The sequence below is a fragment of the Aulonocara sp. 'chitande type north' Nkhata Bay genome, linkage group LG14 (genome assembly GCF_057382095.1).
Source record: "Aulonocara sp. 'chitande type north' Nkhata Bay isolate Kocher_YH1m ecotype deep benthic linkage group LG14, A_spYH_male_GT1.1, whole genome shotgun sequence".
Classification (NCBI taxonomy): domain Eukaryota; kingdom Metazoa; phylum Chordata; class Actinopteri; order Cichliformes; family Cichlidae; genus Aulonocara; species Aulonocara sp. 'chitande type north' Nkhata Bay.
In genome coordinates, this window is record NC_141357.1 from 7269778 (window position 1) to 7289778 (window position 20001).

Sequence of the window (20001 nt, forward strand, 5' to 3'; positions counted from 1 at the left end):
GTCAGTGATATTATTGGCAAAGGCTGCCATCCATTCAGCTTAACCAGTTTCCACTGGTCCGATGGTCAGTTAAGGTTATGCAGAGTACTTGACCACTGAAATCCACTACTCCTGAGTGCTAATGCCAGCGATGCATCATTGGGACCTGTGTGCCATTGTGAACCAAATTGCCTTTTTTAGTTTTTGGATAAAAAGCATGATGTGGTATGCACGACACCACCAAGCATGCACTAGTTAATAGTAAGGGTAATTTAACTGTGCCCAAAAATACTCATAAATTACTCGAATATTTCATTTGAGTTTATTTAGAATTTTATCAAAAACTAATGCAAATCCTCAGATCCTGTGCATCAGATGAAGCCTTTTAATTGTATTAAAATGGAAATTCAATGGCAAAAGAACAGCCTACACCACAATTTCTGCCTGAAATAAAAATTTGAAAAAAATATTAAAAGTTTTAATCCATCCGCTCATTATTTGCTGCTTATCTGGGTTTGGGTTGCATGGAAGTCTAGACTTTCCCCAACCTGGCCCTCTCTCTTTTCTACTTTGTCTGATAAAAGTGAAGGGGCTCGGAAGCTCCACCCACCTTCTTTAGCAGAAGATGTTTGCTGAAAAGAAGAGGCAAGAATTTAAAGTGGCTTGTTTCAGATAGTGGATGAATTGAGGTGCTCCACCAGGCCCCAGTATGAGATCAAAAGAATTATTCTGACCCGAGTCCAGAAATTGGAAACAAGCATGTTTGGTCCAGTTTAATAAAACCTGTTTAATGTGATTCATGTTGCAAAATTTATTTGTCATTGTGGATCTAAAGTCTTCTCCACTTTGACATGGTCCAGCTACTGTCTTATTTTATTAAGATGTAGTGAAGCTGTGGTCAAGTATTCTTCAAGGACAATACTGTTCAATCATGCATGCTGTGCTGTCCATCATCAGCCGTGTCACCCGAGGCTTCCAATCAGTGATCGCCTCCCAGAGCAGGCTCTGCCCTGTTTCTGGTGTGACCTAAAATCTGGTGTTATCTTTTGCAGCCGACTTTAAAAGCTCTGGCGGCCCACGTCTTAAGTGTTCAGTGGGGGGGAGGGAAAAGTCGTGCTGTGGCAGACTCACCTGTGCATGCAGCATTAAATATCAGAATAGGAGCATCATATCTCTTCATTAGCATCAGGCACGTTTTAGAATGGCAGCGTTCTTAGACAAGCTCATGTGAAATGATGATGATGATGCATGAGAAGTATTGGGAAGTACCGGAGAATATCCGTGTAAACTGGAATGCTCATCCCGCCATCCAATTACTACAGCATGTCACTCAATGGAGCAAGTGTCTGATTATAAATTGAGAAAAAGGATTTGGCGACGTAGGATCAGTCAGCATTGCATGACAAATGATCAGACATCAGCAGACGACACCAATTTCTGAAAATCAAACACTGTTAAGGTCAATTAATCATGTATTCTGATAGAATAAGTTCACATTTGTTCATTAATTACCATCAATGATTTATTCATAGTCTAGCCTTTGTCACATCAAACTGTCACATTGTTTTTCACTCATCACATGTCGCTTCATTCACTAGGAGCCACCACCCAGCCTAAAGAGTTTCTTTGCGGTGAGCATGTTGTCCACATTCCTTTGAAACATTTTTGGTTAAATGTCTGGTTCAGACTAATATTCAAAAGCAGTATATATAATTTTTCAATCTTTTGATTCAAAACTTCAAATTGTTGTGTTATCATCACAACGTAATCAAGCATACCAAGCGCACTGAAAAAAGAAAATAGAAAAGAGAAGACCACTTTATTTTCACTCATACTTGGCTTGCAAATTTTGAGTCCTGGAGATATTAGTTTGTCTGGTTTCTGTAAGACTTTAGTGGAGCACCGAAATGTTTGTTTGTTTTTTAATTAATAACAGCTGAGCCGAATGACCAATAAAAAAAATTAGGTTGAGTATTTACTGTAGCTCGGGTGTGCTGAGCTGTAGCCCCTTATCTGTTTGACACACACTGCAGAAAGCAAAGCGGTCGGTGAAGTGACGGGTGGAATTTTACAGGAGCTGACAGTACGGTCATTGCAGTATGCCAAGCAAACAGTCACATCACAGATTTTCTGCAAGAAAGATATTTCTTTTTGTTTGAAAGGCGTGGCGGCATGTGGGAACAGACTCGTACAAAATAAGCTAACTGTGCCGCACAGAGTCAAACACAGCCCAATGAGAATCTTCTCTTACATGTAGAGAAATATGTGAGTGGCATTAACAGCTGTCCATTCATCTTCTGAAACACACAGGGCTAACACGGAGAGAGAAAACCATTTGCCCTTACCTTGAAACATGTTTTCTATATTTTAGATTTTACGGGAAAAAATGCCTTCCGACAATATTAGTCGGTGTTCGTGGACCAAATAATGTGTGAAAGGGATGTGATCAAAAATGTCTTCTTTTTTTTTTTCTTTTTAAGCAACTCTAACTCCTCAGGCCTCGGTAACTTTTAAAACTCAACAGAAATGAGTTCAGTGGATAACCAAACAGGTGAAATTAAAATGAAGTGTTACTTTTCACTTCTGAACCAAAATGAAACCTTTTTAAGCACATTTTCAAAAACTGGTCTTTAGAGACTGGCCAGCTGGATTAAGACAAAAAAATGTATGTTTTGAGGGGGTTTAGGCTTTGGTTTTGGGTTGACAAGAGGGGAACATAGGCAAACGTCCCTTCATGCTTGGTTACAGTGGTGTTTGATCATGAGACAGAGACCATGTCAGCAGAGAGTATTTGGCATTTCAGATATTAAGGGGGTTCTACTGAAGTGCAGTAGACAAATGACCCTAAAGGAAACTCAAAAGTAAAAGTCCTGACCAAACAACTGTATGTGATGGTTTAGGAGTAAGAGCGTCCTGTGCTTCTGATTCTCAGTCATTATTATTGTGTCCGTATGACTCTATTAGCACTGTTAATGATTTAGACTTGAGGCACTAAAAGGGCCACATTAGTTTCACATGTCAGTGACAATTATTGAAGTGTGTACACATTTTCAATCACTGAAAAGCACAGAACAGTGTCACATCATTTTTCATCTATCGCTTCAGGGGCCATGTGCATAGCCGTGGTGTACAGCTGATGAATTACACTGTGAACAGTTTTGTTGATAAGTAAGGAAACCCACTGGCAGCATTGTGCTTTTAAATTATTCACTTTCCCCATCAAGTTCATCCACTGGCTCTCGAAGGGCTTTTTAGCACAATATCCAGTGTTAAATATTTTTGGTTTTTAACTTTCTAAAAAACTTTCAAAAAACTTTTTTAAATACAGCTCTGTTATGAAATGATTTCTCTTGGCTATGAAGTACCACAAATGCTGTCCCGAAATGCAACATTTTGGTTCCTTAACACATCCATGCTGTGCAGTAACACAGCAGAAGTCAGACTTGCCTTGAGGAACTTAACAAAAAGTGTGAAATTAGTAACAGAGGAGGCATGCTGGGAGTGTTTTTTTTCTTTTTCTTTTTTTCATTTGATGGCAAAAAATTTGAACCCCAAGGCATGACACCATGACAATATTTGTGTGGAGCTGCATGGTGGCAAAAGACCACAGAAACTGTAACGCACAGGAGGAGTTTTAGTTTGAGGTGAATTACCAAAATAATTTCTTCAAGTGTAGTAATGGAACAGATTAATCAAAGTGAAATGTGGCCTGTTTCGCACATTTACAGAAGAAGTGTTGCTCATTGTACGCGCCGTTTGTCTTTGAGGCATCAGTTATGCAGCAGCGCATCATGCCTGCTCTCTGAATGTTTAAAAAATCCTATCGATCGCATTAAGTACCACAAAACAGGAAAAACCTCCAATAGTCATCACTGCTACACACTTATTCTAATTGTAAGGAAATTTAAATCTCTTTATTGATTTGTCACAGCATGATTTTTATTTAAAAAAAAAAAAAAAATTCCAAAGATTTTTAGGCATCTTTCAACAAACACCAACAGCAGATAGTTAGATTATAATTTCTTTGATATATAATCAAGTGGCACATAACTGAACAGCTACATACCATAGAAACAGACATTGATTCATTTGTGTGAAAATATAATCCAATTAATGCGAGAATATGCTAAAAAATACTGTGGCAAACCAAAACCACTAGCCATATTTGTCACATTGTTTGACACAAAAATGTAAACAGATTTCCTTAACACTCCCTAGCATAGTTATTTACTTGTTTATTTACTTGTTCATTCATAACATGGTTGAAGGGTGTTTCATGATTTATGAGATCGATGTTTATCAATTAGCAGATTGTAAACACAAACCACAGTGACTTTTTTTGCCACAATAATTAGTTAATGCAATAAACTAGGTTTTTTTGGAGAAATGGAATGTAAATGTGCCTGTCTCTAAAGCACTATGGGTCAACTTGAGCTGTTAAAGCGTTTTATAGGCTAAAAAAATCAAATAGACGTGACAGTCAACACAAAAAGGTTCAGAAGTTTTTCATACTCTATGTTTGAGGTATGTTTTTCATTCCCCCCAAAAATAAATACAGTTAACACAGTTCAGTAGGCTGCATACTGAATTTAGAGGATGGAACTCATCATGTCAGTATCAATCCAATACCAATACAAGCGTTGGTTTTGATTGTAGCGATATTTGGATGAATCTGCCCACCTCTGTGTTATTCAGTGGTCATTTATTGGTTTTGCAGTGAAGCACACGCAACATATCATTTGTGGTCTTTGTAAAGAAAAACCCGACCCACATCTGAAGCCACACAAGTCCCCTTGGTTTCAGCAATAACACTTCAGTTTCTGAAAATACATAAAAATCTGTGGCTTATGTGAAACTGTTTGGCCATCTGGCAAGCCAGATCTATTGCACAATATATAAAACCAAGTTGGGTATTATTATACCCTCGGGGGACGAATTAGTGCAGGAATGTTTTTAGTGGTCCCATATTATGTAAAAAATGTATGTCCTGCCTATACTTTTAAGTGTTTAATTTCTCGTGAAGACCAGTCAAGCTTCCAATGGTCCTCATCTGCCACTGCCTGATGTAACTTAATAAAGTCCAATGATTTGTTGAGTGCACCCATGAGGAGCATACTGCATGGTCAGTGGAGAGACAGATGGTGCATTATTAGTGCAGTGAAGTTTTGGATGTGTTAAGTGAGCCTAGAAGCATGTTGGTCATTATTGTCTTGCAGTGAACCAATTAGTTATGAACCCCTGTTGCACACACACAAGTGTGAGCATTTAACTAGGCCCGCAGGCTTGTTTTCCCTGTCATCAGGAGTTATTAACATTCAACAGTGTATACATGCACATGGCAGAGGGCTTTGCTGATCGCAGCGCTGCTCTCAGTCTGCCGAGGCTCTGCGGGGCCGAGCAGGAATGTGGACAAACAAATTTAGCCAATTGTTGTTCCCTCTCCTATTACTTCTGCATTACGCCCCCATGGCAGAAGAGAGATCAGTTTATTACTTCTCCCCTTGCAACAGCTCCTCTCTCTCACACTTCTTCCACTTGTCGTTTCTGGCTACAGTTTTATCTTCGCACCTCCATTTCACACTCTTTGTCCAGCTCTGTGACTTCTCCAAAAGCCCTCCTCCCATTGTCGTATCTCTGTTATCTCTCCGCACCTCCCCTCACCACCCGCTCCCCTCCTCCTTCTATCTAGGCGGTGAAATATTGATGCAGGGTAAATGACATCAGTAGTCTGTTTCAGAGAAATGATGCCGCCTAGTCTCTCTGTCTCCTCTCGCTGTTTTTCTCATCATTCCCACCCCAACTCTTGTGCCTTCGTAATGCTACCATGCTTTATTTATGATGCCAGTGGGATAATTTTTTGACCCGTCACTTTTCTGTCTTTATTTCTTTCTGCTTTCTTACCCAAGTTTCTCAACCAACATGTGTGCTGCTTTCTTTCTTGACATTTACCTACATGGCAGTGCGCATAAATGTACATCAATCAGGACAGGAAAGACAAGTTGTTTCAAAATGCTTGTCTTCACTCCCTGTTGCCCTAAGACTGTTCTGTGTGTGCATGCGTGTAATGAGTCCTCTATCCTAAACTGAATTCTGACTAGCTATTTGACTGTTCACACTCCACTGCTTCAGTCTGGGAGAATGAGTGGAAACGAGGCAGCCGGGGACAGCCAAAAATGAGGAAACTAGTCAGAACCTACTTTTCTGTTCTAATATGTGCACATAACACCAGCTGCTACCTTTGAAAACAATTAGAGAAAATGATGATGGTGACAGAAGACAAAACCAAACAGCAAACTGTCTGCACTTGCAATATATAAATGGATGCAAAGAAACCTGCGACTGATTGGAGGAATCGTTTGATGTCAGCAGTTTTATCAAGCTCGCGGGCGGGGGAAAAAATCAGGATTTCACTAGTTGTTTGACATGTTTATCCAACATTATTATGACAAATAACTCGAAAATTTCACAATTATCAGTGATGCTGGGAGATAATGATCTAAGATGCTGTGACATCTTGAGCCTCCAAGTGCCCAGACCAATTACATGTATCACAGTGTTACTGGCATCCAGCTGCACAAAACTTGGGGATGTTTCATTATAAAAGATGATGCAGTTATGTTCTTCTTATTGTTCAGAACTCTAAATTGATGCTTCCCATTTAGTACTTTCTACCAGATTGATATTTACACAGAACAAGGCGATCATCTGAAATGACACTTGATTTTGAAATTATCTTTCAAATTTTTGTAGATAAGGTAATTCACGAACTGCCTTAACAAAAACACAGACATACTCTTCCAGAAATACCAGTAACACTGGCTATATGTTCTCTGTTTTTTCTTGACATTAGGATAGCATCATTGGATATAGGGCTGGGCCATATCATACCGTTCACTGTAATACCGGTATAGTGTTCGGCAATGATAAGAAAATGAAATATCGCGATAGAATATGGGTAAAACGCACATGTGCAGTGCCTTTGTTTTCATACGCACATGGCGGAAAAAGTATGGCGACGGAGAATGAGATGGGCGAAAGCGGATCGTTGAATGAATCGGATGAACCAGAATTGGTTTGTAAAAATGCTGCAACTTCAGTGATGTGGAACTGGTTTAGCTTTCGTCCGTCACATACACATCAAAGCACTATTTTTGGTAGAGCATGCTAGCGGGCCGTCGTTATTACCGTGTTGTTTGGAAAATACGGCACACTTAAAATCAATCCTTTGATTTTTCTGTCGACAGTGCCCCTTATAATCCCGTGTGCCTTATGTATGAATTCTGGTTGTGTTTACTGACCTCGAAACGTTTTTATGTGGTACACGGTGCGCAGAAATCTGTCAAATGTTTTAGTACGATTTTGCTAAGCTACGAAGCTGCACCGCTTGATGGATTGTTGGAGCATTACAGCTACTGTAGTCAGGAGCCTCACGGAGTGATACGTACTGTGCTTCAACATAATATTAACGTATTGTGTGTGTATAACCTGTTTTTAAGTTTTGTGGGTATTATACATGGTTATGCTGAGGATATGTCGGCCAATTTCCACTGGAAACGCCTTTTGGTTAAACTGTCAGCGAGGAATTTGCATTTGCACTGTTGAATTTTTATATAACTTTAATGGACATAAAAAAACAGCTGCTTGTTTTAGTGAAAATACATTGATGGTTTTTGGGGGTTTTTTGCACTAATAAAGTTGTGGAGTTGTAAAGTATTTTGTCTAGTGTCAATTATATCGTCAGTTATATCGTTATCGCAAATTTTCAAATGTATATCGTGATAAATATTTTTGGTCATATCGCCCTGCTCTAATTGGATAGTTCTCATGTATTTTATAATGTATAAATGCTACTTCTTGCAATATATCTCCCTATTTATGTATTTCTAAACAAGTGAAAGTCATCCCAGTTTTTTAATTTAATTCTGTAATTTGTTAATAGCTTTTAAATGTACAGTAGTCCTAGCTTTGCATTTATTCATAGAAAACAATAACTTTCAAAAGAAAAATGAACTGGGCTGAAATAGAATATTAATTAAACAGTAAATACAAGAGCAGAGCGGTAGACAGCAAGTCCGTAACAATAACTATAGAAAAGCATACAAAAATTAGCAAATCCTGAAATCAAAACTACTTTCACCTACTCCTTAACTCACAGCAGGCAGCTCCACATGTTTGATGTGACTTGTGTGCCTACGCACCAAAAAAAGCCATAAACAACTACACTTATTACTAAAACAATTTAAAAAAATGTAAAAGCAATGTAGATTTAGTTCACATAAAGACGCTAGTTTTGAACAGTCTCGTACCAACTAGTTGTTACAAGAAGCTAGTAAGGACTTGAAAACAAATCTTTTGATTTATGAATCGCTGGTCCAATCTAATCTGACTGAAATGACATGAAAGAAGAGGATTATTGGCTACTAAAAGAGTGGCAACCAGTGTGTAACAGGAATTATATGTATACAGACATCAGAGAAAACCTTTTATTAGAAGCTGAACTCAGGCCTGGTCCCAAAGAGAGTCCAAGAAGACAGAATGATTAACTTCATTAAACACAAGGTTAAGTCTAAAGGACTAAGACCAGTGATGAGTTTGGCTGATAGTGCTGAACAAATCTGTCTTGAAATTTTTGTTCTGGGTGGAATGAACATTCTCACTTTTGTAATGATCTCTGTCTGCCTGAAATGGTTGTCTGTCTAAAACAGACACAGATTACAGTACGGGGCACATTCTTTTGTAAAAATTTGAAACGGGGCAGAAATTATTAAAGTCATCAGGGTCAAGTGTTAGTCCTTTCAGAATGGGTTCAATAGCAGCAAGTTCTTTGTATTACAAAGACACTGACTCCATTAAAATTGTCCTTCAGGTATCTGATAGGAAGAATATTCTGGGGACAGGATGAAGTTTTCATTTCCTGAATAATTTCAGACAACACTGCAGAGAGGGTGAACTTATCTAGAGAAAATGAGTGTGACATGCTGGCTGTAATTTGTTTTGAGGGTGAACTGATTTGATGTTTGATATCAGAGGTTCAGTGTGGAGAACTTTGTGCTGGTTTTAGTCACAATATTAAAAAGATTTACTCATCCCCTTTTTCACAACTTTAACCAGCAGTCGTAACAATGTGTCACTCCACAGTTTCGTTATTGTTCCACTGTAGTTGAATGAAACCATTAATGATGTTACTTTGAAACTATGTTAAAGTCTTTCAAGCAACTATATTTGCAATGTTTCCCTATCGTGCCATTCAGTGCTGTGTAGTTGGAGAAAGAGCATACAACACTATACTGAGTATAAACACAGCCCATAAAACTTTATGGCACCTTTTATAATCACTGCACCAGTTGTAACAGCCATTCAGAGGACAGAGAGCAGCAGGGCCCTATTTAAAACCCCAGTCCAAAGACCAGAGACCCACTACAGTGCTTTCAGGTAACATTTTAATCTTACCTGAAAGCAACAAGCTGAAATTTGATTTGGAGCCCGCAAAAGTATAAACAACAAAAATGAACATTGCAATGACTTGACCACATCTCATGAGATCTGAGCCTCAGACTGTATAAAAAAAGATGGCCTTAGTCACCATTTTTAGCACCTCGAGTTTTGTATTTTTGGCCGTTTTGTTTTTCTTGAAGTCAAACAATAAAATATCTAGATAAAACTAGGGAATTGATTGACATTGCTAATGCAAGCACTGGATGATTGTTTTCAACAGTAAGGGCTGTAATTTACTTTAATATCAAACCTTATGCAGTGAAAACTTACAAAAAGTATACGCAACGCACCAGCACTACCTTGAGCCTCAATATGAAATTTTAAATGGGTGAGTAGACGTCACCTGTACAAAGCTTCTTCTTGGTTACAGGTTTTCTGGATATAATGTTAAATGGAATCCAAGGGATACAGGATTTTTATGAACAATACCAATATTTCTGTCATTATCAGCTGATATTTTTCCTTTCAGACCTACAAAACATAAATAGATGTCCCCAATATTTGTTATGTGTAGTTATTTGGTCCTTTGTGTTCTGCATGATTCTGCTCTGATGAGCTGGTGGTTAAGTCCAAGAAAACTCAACAGCCAGGCAGCACATTGTCGTGGTGTTCCAGACACACAGAAAGTGAATGAATTCTTTAACCTCCTAGGACCTGGCGTCCACATATGTGGACATCACATTTTGGTAAATGGCCTGTATTTATATAGCGCTTTACTAGTCTCTAAGGACCCCAAAGCGCTTTACATATCCAGTCATCCACCCATTCACACACACATTCACACACTGGTGATGGCAAGCTACATTGTAGCCACAGCCACCCTGGGGAGCACTGACAGAGGCTGCCGGACACTGGCGCCACCTGGCCCTCTGACCACCACCAGTAGGCAACGGGTGAAGTGTCTTGCCCAAGACACTTCACCCTTCAGGACACAACAACCGAGACTGTCCAAGCCAGGGCTCGAACCGGCAACCTTCCGATTACAAGGCGAACTCCCAACTCTTGAGCCACGATCGCCCCATGGGTTATTTAGACCAAAATACTCAATTTTGCTCTACAAGGGCCTGATATCCACTTATGAGGACATTATACTGCTACTGTTCTATCAAAATTTTAAACGAATATCCTCATATGTGGCTCTTATTTTTCTTAAAAACAAAAATAAGGTAAAATAAAATAATAATCTGGTAATTCTTTGTTTTTATATTCATCGGGCCCCAATATGCCCAAATATCAAAGAGAAATTAAAAATGCATGCTGTGGAAGAGTTCGGGTCCTAGGAGGTTATGGTCAAATGCTCAGAGGTGAATAGTTTTACTCTAAAGCCATGAAAGACAGAAGCATGATTTTAGCAGTGTCAGTATCAGCATGTTATTGCTGTTGTGATTCATAAATATTTGTGACATTGGGGGCAAAGTATTGTTTTGTAACTTTTGGATAATAAAGTAAATGTACTTAAATTTCTTCACTGCCCTGTGGATGGTTCCACTGACTCAAAGTAAAGATGACTGCTGTAGGAGGAGCAAGTGAAAGGGCAACAGACCCTTTGACTTTTTGTTTGATCAAACCTGCAGCACAACAGGCGATAATGGTTTCATCAGCCCATTGTCAGCACTCTGGAGCTCAGTGCCTCTCAATATGTCTCTGTGCACTCACATGCTCATTCAATTCTCATTTGAATATGCCCACGCAGTTTCTCTGAATTGACTGTCAGTGTCACAGAGACTCGAAAACTTTACCCTCCCACTTCATTCTCACACACACACACACACACACACTTCTGCAAAATTGCAGAGATTTGGTCTTAGTAGAGCAGCTAATCTATCTAAAAGCCCCTATTTCCTATGCAGAGACCCACCCCCCTCTGCAGAAACCTCCCCAACTTCCTGTGTTTTACATTTGACCCCTGGAACAACGGTGTGTCTTGGTGACATTCAGAGCGCCCTTGTGTTGTGTGACAAGCAGAATGATCAGTGAGACAGAGGAGCTGAAGTGCTGTAGTTGCGTCTACGTGTTTGTTTTGTCTCATAAACTCCAGGCACGTCTGGCCTCTGCTTGCATAATGCTACAGTAGGGCACCTCTTTCTACCCCACGGCAACAGTTGCTAGGGTTACCGACAGGTCGGCCACTATGGTGATGAGGATAAATGAGCTCAGGGCTTCCATCAGCCCTCGGGTCACATTCCCCCCTGCCTTTCTTTATGTCTCTCTTTCTCTCTCACACACACATGTTGCGCTGCGTCCAGTCCTGTGAATGTAAATACCTGCACTCAAGCACACAACTAAACACACACATGCTTACACACCCCGTGGTAGTGCACCCTTCCACTCAGCTGTAAGTTTCCTCTCAGCCAGACCTCTGTAGTGTTTTTGGTTTATCTCTGCAAAGCACAGGGTTGCTAGTTTGACTTCCGCTCGTCAAACCGTGCCTGCTGCGTCCGCCTGTCAGTTAAGAGCTGTGAGTTCTGAGCATGCCGCCAATCCATCATTATAATGATCATCTGCTCTGGCATCTCATACATCACATCCCCCGCACTCATTAAATATACTGTAGTCGCTCCTTTAGTCATTCATCCCATTTCTGTCCATCTGTCTCGAGACAGCGGCGCAGTACAACACTTATGATGTGATGCATGGGCGATTATGTGTCATTTAGCCTTCTGTGCACAGATGTAGTGAAGGGGGCGCACTTAAAAAGTACAAGTGAATATTTATGTAGGTAATAACCCACCGAGGTCCATTGTTTGTCACCCATTCGTTTACTTTTGTTTGCCTGTGTATTTGTGGCATACAGACTGTACAAAGTACACTGGTTAGCTTTATTTTCTGTACTGACTGTTGTTCTGTTGCTTCTCATCTACAGGATGATGGAGATGTGGAAGATGACATGACCATTAGAGAGGTAAGATGCACAACCAGTCCGAGCAATGAGAGCGTAAGAGATCAGCGTGTTGTTTTGGCGAATTAAAAAATGGAGGCACTGCAAAATTTTTCACTTCATTAGGGGTACTACACAGCCAGTGAAAACACAGGAGGAGGTTTGTCAAGATGGGAAAATAGTCCCTGGTTATGTCATAGTGATATCATCAGGTTATCTCATCTTGCCTGCATAGGCTCCCTGAATTTTAAAGGTAGCGTGTTATTCTTTTCCTCATTTCCTGCCTGATATATACCATTCTAATAATGGGTATTCACATTTACCATGGCCAAAGTTTTTATAAATGAGGTCAGTATATGTACAAGTAGTCCCTGTGGGCCCAAAGCTCAGCCTTCATACTGCTCTAAATGCTGTTTCAAACTCTTGGGTCTTTATGATGTCATTGAGAGGGGCTATTCCTATTATCTCCTCAGATATAGTCTTAGATGCAAAGTGTAGCCAATCAGGAGAAAGTTGGCTTAAAGGGAGAGAAGCTTTGAAAGTGATTCATGCAGAGCAATAGCATCAGAGAATAAAATAATAAGGTTAGAAATGAATATATTAGGTCCTCTTTAAAGATGCTGGTGGTCACAGGATGGTTTAAAAGCTCTTTCAGAATAAACCTAAAAGTCATCTGTGAAAAAAAAAGTAAGTATTATCAAAATTAGCATTAAATAGTCTTTAATAATGATGATAGAATTAATTCTAAGTAAAGGAAAGGCATTTTATTCCAACTCCGTCCAAATCCCATTCCAATACCAAAGCACCCAGTTAATTTAGCTCTTAAGTACTGTCGAATGAGTCACCAAAATGTATCAAAGTCAGAACTAGTGCCGTCTCTGTTACTTTTATTTGCAGTAAGTTATATTTGGAGGCCTGCATATGTTCTGCGACCTCACCACCCTTCCGTGTGGATACATAAAAACCTGACGAGCAGCAAGACCAATAACACACCAGAGCAAGATTTAACATTGATAAATGTTTAAATAAACAGATTTAACATTTATCAATTCAGAAATGACATGCAAAAGAGAAGCTGGGCTGAAGGTGGGTTTCAAAGCAGCTTGCACTTGCACAACACCTATGGGCAGGTTAACTTTTAGGAGCGTGGCTCTTACAAGCTAGCCAATCAGACAAGTTGAAGACTGTAACGTAAGCCATCAGACAATTTCAACCCACCTTGAGATTAGCTAGTTAATCTCACCATGCTATGTTGTTTTCAGTTTGAAAGCGGTTCAGTTTTCTGCCACACTTGGACATTGTACTGTTTAGCATAATGTTTTGGGGGGGGGTTTTTTTAAACTATTTTCAGGGGAGGAATAACCTTTAGTGATGCGAGGACACGTGAGATTTTAGACTCAGTAAACTACAGTATGTTTTTAATGAAGATGCTGTGGTATAACTTCGGCTATAACTACACAGACAGCACTGAATCTGTTGAGCTGTCAAGTGCATTTAGTTTTGTTGGTCTTAGAAATCTATGTTTTTCTGACTGCAACTTCAGCCTCCACTTTGGTGACATCACAGCCTGACAGTCTTGGCTTTCTAGCTTTTCTCAATATCCCCAGATGGGCCTATTACCCTGGAGTCTTATATTTTTGGATATGACATCATTCATAATTCATCCATCAACAGCACCTCTCATTTCCTCTCTGTCAGCCACACATTCCTCACACTTTGCCTCTCCAGACCTTCCCCAACTTATCGTTCACCTCTCCTACATCTGCCATGTCACTGCTTCTTCTGTACGTCTCCCTTCCTTTTTCGCCTCTCACCTTTCCCTTCATCTGGTGTTGTAGGCCTCATTATGATTTATAGAGTCATTCATTGTGGTGCCTGGTCCATCGATTGTCTGTTAGAGGAATGTGATTTGTCAGGAAGGATTATTTTACACTTTGCCTTCTGATTAGTGACTGACAATGCATATAAAGACATTACACTGTACACTTTAGCCTGTCACTCACATATAGATAGTCAAAGTTAATTGTTAATTAAAAACAAGCCTGTGTCATCTGAACTTAACATAATAAAGTTCACTAAAGTTCATTAACTGATCAGTAGTGTACAGGCTGGTGAAAATCATATAGTGCTGCAAACTTTCACTGATCCTCTATGTGACTTTCAGATCGCAGAGTGGGAAGAGAGGCAGCTTGATGAGCAGGTCAACTTCAACAACTGCAAGATCGACCCTGCCCCGTTCCAGCTGGTGGAGCGCACGTCACTGCATAAGGTCTGATTTGTAGATATAACTGTGTTCAGCCTCTGTGTGGAACTAATATCCCTGCTACTAGGAAACTGTTTTTCCCGTTTTTTTAAGTTGTGTGTAAATGGCAGTTAGTTTGTATTTAAGCCTTCCAAAAGTAAAGCATTCAAGACTGATTAACATAAGACGAGAATTGTAAAACTTCACAGGCGGATCTTTTGTCTAGCATTAATGCAGCCTTCTTTATAGACATGACCCTCAGACAAAGAAATGGATGCTTCTTTTTAACTGTGTGCTAACAGGAAGCTTTTGTCCCTAAAGCATGGCGCATCCATAGTTCCCAAAAGAAATTAAGAAATTAGCTTTGCCTGTATGTTCTATTGTGTTTGTGTCTTGCATATGAAACATTGAATTAGATTACAATTCACATTTTTGTTGGTCAGATCGCAGGACAGTCCACTTTTGACTGAACAAACTGAAACAAGGTGCCTTTATACAATCCAGTGTTCAGTTATGATCTGGAAAATTAGCTTCACAAGTTGTCACATATGGCATATAGATAATGCCTCTATTGCATATTAAAAAAATTCAGAATCTGTAATGCAAAAATAAGTTTCAGTTGAGGAAGTTTCATGATCATGATATATAATATGTAAAAAATTGCATCAAATTCAAAACAACAGATTAAAAATGACAGCTACATTTTCACACCTGACACACTATCATCATAATATTTTTATGAAACAGACTTTATTTCAGTGCTTTTGTAAAAGTAAATATAATATAGACAATTTACAAAACATTTTTTTATAAAATGACCATAAGTTCAGAAAACCATAAAATCTGACCTGATGTCTGTTATGTACGGAGCCCCTCTGATGACATGGTCCAAAAAATAAATAAATTGTGGCCACAAAATACTACTTCGTGCCCTCGAAATAATATAACGTGCGAACGAAATACTTATTTGTGGCCACGAAATACTATTTCGAGGGCACGAAATAGGTATAACGTGGCAACGAATTACACATTTGTGGCAACGAAATAGATGACGTGCGCACATCATATTGATACAATTCCTGGACAGTTGCGTAGAACCATAGGCATAAGAGTAGGCTAAACCTATACACCATGTACAGAGACAGTATGATTGAGTTTTATTTTACGGTTGGGAATGAGCTACAAATGCATTTAGAAAAGCCTGGCAATGCAAGGAACCATTATTACAGAGAAACATTTAAACAGGATATTGAGAGCCCAGTTGTTTTATAAACGCAAGTACGATCTGGACGCCGGGATAGATTTTATTGTGAACCAACTGCAAGGGCCTGGGAAGGATCACGGTTATCGGTCAAGTGTTTCGTGGCCACAAATAAGTATTTCGTAGTATTTTGTGGCCACAATTTATTTATTTTTTGGACCATGTCATCAGAGGGGCTCCGTAGTTATGTACTGATTCATGAAATATGGAGTCAATGTGAGGCCAGTTTCATTCTCCTGATACACACAAAAGCACTTTATTACAATTTTGGTTCTACTTCCTCACGCCAAAGTTCTTCCCCACCGAGTGACTCAGCGTAAAGAACTTGAATTGATTTCGTTTACATACTGCAACACACACACACACACACACACACACACACACACACACACACACACACACACACACACACACACACACAAGCCCGTTCAGCTATCTTAGTGAGGACCTTCATTGACATAATGGTTTCCCTAGACCCTTACCCTAACCATTAAAAATGAATGCCTTACCCTAAACCTAACCATAACTTAATTGTAACCCTGACACTAAAACCACATTTGAGCCTCAAAAAGGCCTTCAACAGGCACTTGTCCTCACAAGTGCCTGTTGGTTCTCACAGGTATAGTAGAATGCAGATTTCGGTCCTCACAAATATAGCTAGACAGGAACGAACACACACAAAAAACCTACTCTAGCATCAGCACACCCAGCAAACCCACATTTCAGTGTGGAAATTCTCTCTTCTTACAAAGCATCCACACACAAACCAGCTGTGGCCGTGCCTAAAGTCCTCTATACATAATGTTGCCTCTCTCGTTCTGTCTCTCCCTCTCTTTCTCATACACACACACACCCTTTGGGTTCTGTGTAAGTAGTCTTTAAACATTTAAGAGAGGGATCCTGCACCAATCTATCTCTCTCCTCCCTCCACTGCTCACTGCCAAAAGCCAATACCACGCACAATCTCCTTCAGCATATTAAACACTGCCACTGCTGATGCTGTACACAGACGTGAAAGTGTGTGTGTATGTGTATATGTGAAGTTATTCACTCTCCGGCTTCCATTTATCCCAAGCTGTTTACTGTTGCTGTTGTTTGTCTGCAGGCCATTTTGTAATGGACTGTTCCTTGGAATATTTACATGACAATATAGACTTCAAGTCTCCAACTGCCTGGGATTTGGTCCGCTGTCAGTTCATTTGAGGTATCAGTTTACAGGTCTCAAAGCGTGAGAATATTCAGAATTTCAACATTTTTTTGAAAGAAGGGAACTTATGAAGCCTGCTCTGTGTTCATAGTTTGATTAAGAAATTGCTCAAAAAAGCACCAACTCTACTTACTGGAGGCTTGATCTTTTGACAGCACTAATGTCCAAAGTTCATTCTATAAGTCAGCATAGCCAGATGACTTTCTGTGTTGCAGTTTGTAACGTATCGTTTATTGTCTCTCGAATTTACTTTAACAAAAAATGTCCCAGACTGAAGAATTTGCTGTCCTTACTATCATCACACATCTTGTGGACATTTTTAACGATTAGAAGTTGTTTTTGGGACAAAATGCTGTTGAATAGATTTCCAATAATTAAAATAAGTCATGTTTTATTTTGGCCGCAAACTACAAAAAAGATTTTAAAATGACTTTCTGAAAAGGGACAATAAGTGGATTAGATGACACTGATTGGCATTGGTGGGTCAAATGTTGACCGTATTACCTGAGTACTCTTGCAGCTTCGCCATGTTGGGACCACATTTGTCATGATTCCTGTTCAGCTGTGCAGCAGGTTACACTTCTGATTAAAGAGGATGAACACCAGATGTGACTCTTTTGGCGTGCTGGAGGCTTCTAATCAAATTACTTTGCTGTTGATCAATTGATTGCGAAATGCTATTTGCAGCACTTTTAATCAGTGAGCGACAATTTAAATAGAAGTGAATGGGTTGACGTAGGATTGAGCTGATCTTGAGGAAGCACTTTCACATATTACATTACGTCGGGCGCAGCCTGAAAACATTAAACAGTCTTCTCCTTGGCACAGCTTCTGTTTACCTGGTACACTGGGATCCATTTCAAACATCCCAAGTGGCCTTCTGGCTTAGGAGAAAGTTCCATTAAATGCTAAAAGGGCCTAGTACAAAAAGTTCAGCTGGCACTAATCCTGCACACTTCCTCATCTACTCACTGAAGTTTTTTTGACCTCACACTCTTTGCTTTTATCTGCACACAGCCGCACTCCTCCACTGTAACTCTAGTACTGCAGATAAGATGCAATGAAATTTTAATGATCCCCTTGGGGAAAGCAAGTCATTGCTTGAGCAAATACAGTACTAACAGGGCAGAGTGTGTAAATAGAGCGAAATAGCATCATGGAAACATATAAAACCAACATCCATCCATCCATTCGCTTCCGCTTATCCTTTTCAGGGTCGCGGGGGGTGCTGGAGCCTATCCCAGCTGTCATAGGGCGAAAGGCGGGGTACACCCTGGACAGGTCGCCAGTCTGTCGCAGGGCTAACACATAGGGACAGACAACCATTCACACTCACATTCACTCGCACATTCACACCTAGTGACAATTTGGATTAATCAATTAACCTATCCCCACAAGCTGCATGTCTTTGGACGGTGGGAGGAAGCCGGAGTACCCAGAGGGAACCCACGCAAACACGGGGAGAACATGCAAACTCCACACATTTCATGGAATATTAAAGTTGAAAAGCAAAGTAGAAAGAATAATGATACTAATAGAGAATAATGAAAACCTTTTATATTTTACTATTAAATACATTTTTTTTTATCCTGCATCATAACTTCAATTCAGTTTTATTTATATAGTGCCATAACACAACAATGGTTACCTCAAGGTGCTAACAATAAATGATACAGAGAGAAAATGTCCAACCAGTTTGTACCCATTATCTATCATTTATGGAAGCTTGTTTCCACAACTGACAACGTTTTGGGACGTTATCTTAAGATTTTTCATCTGAGCATCTCAAAATTTTGACTTAAACTCAAATGTGCAAGAAAAAAACTTAAGTTTGAAAATCAACTATTGAATCAACTTTCAGTAATTAAGAAATCCGTGTTCTAGACTACAAACTTCAGCATGGGAGCCGTGTCTGATAAAATCCTCTCCTTATAGATCTGCATTGGTCTCCCCTGGCTCTCAAAGGGGGAAAATTGCTAAGAATATTTTGAGCTCTCCACAAAGGTTATAATCGCAAAGGTTGTATGCAAACCTCTGTGAAGTTTGTAAAACACGTTTGCATCTACTGCTCAGTTGCGTACAGCTGGAACCACTGCAAATCAAGAGTAATGTGGTACTGGGACACATGTACCTTGTGTGCCAGTACCAAACCATTGCCTTGAACCTTTCCTGATAGCTCTGTAGTCAAGTTAATAAAGAATTTTCCATCTACAGTCTAATCTGTTCCCTCCTGTTGTTTTCATCAGATACTACTTAGTTCTTATGATACAAGCAGGTTTTTACCACTTCCATTTTTAAGCATCTCATGCCCCCCTCCTATATTTCCCAAAGTGATAATATCCCACTTAGCCGAACATTTGAGTAGTTGAATGAATCCGGTGTGAATGCAGGTATTATTGTTTGATAATTGTCAACAGTGGTGCGTTCCCCAAACTGAGCGTCATATTCTATTTTGAGTAAGATGCCAGCAGAGCTGGTTTCTACTAACAATGCTCCATCTGTTTTGTTTTTTTTTCTGCAGACCCACACCATCTTCTCCCTGCTTGGCCTCGACCACGCCTACGTCACCAGCATTGGACGCCTTATCGGGGTGGTTTCCCTTAAAGAAGTAAGCGTCTCTTCAAGTTTCCCTTTGGGCCGTATGTTCATGCTGTGCAGCTTTAATTGCTTTATTAGCTTGATGACAATAACAATAATAATAATAATAATAATAATAGTAATAATAATACATTTTATTTATAGAAACCTTTAAAGACCTCCAGGGTCACCTTACATTAATATAGCAAAAAAAAAAAACATATACACAAACAAAGTAAACAAATAAAATGAAACTATAAAACTAATCAGGTAACAAAAGACCAAGTTATAGTGACAGCATGAGTTCTGAACAGATGGGTTTTCAGACCTGATTTAAAAGTAGAAAGAGAATTTGTAGTGTG

At 39.5% G+C, this 20001-nt stretch overlaps 1 protein-coding gene across 5 annotated transcripts in view; it reads left to right on the forward strand.

Moving 5' to 3' along the window:
* Window positions 1–20001, forward strand: part of LOC147313991 (chloride channel protein 2-like) — a 190858-nt gene that overhangs the window by 157493 nt on the left and 13364 nt on the right. For all 5 annotated transcript variants that reach the window (XM_086260743.1, XM_086260747.1, XM_086260744.1 and 2 more), the window contains 3 exons: window positions 12338–12376; window positions 14517–14621; window positions 19584–19670. In XM_086260743.1, the coding sequence (XP_086116869.1) occupies window positions 12338–12376; window positions 14517–14621; window positions 19584–19670 (231 nt within the window). The remainder of the gene's footprint in view (window positions 1–12337; window positions 12377–14516; window positions 14622–19583; window positions 19671–20001) is intronic.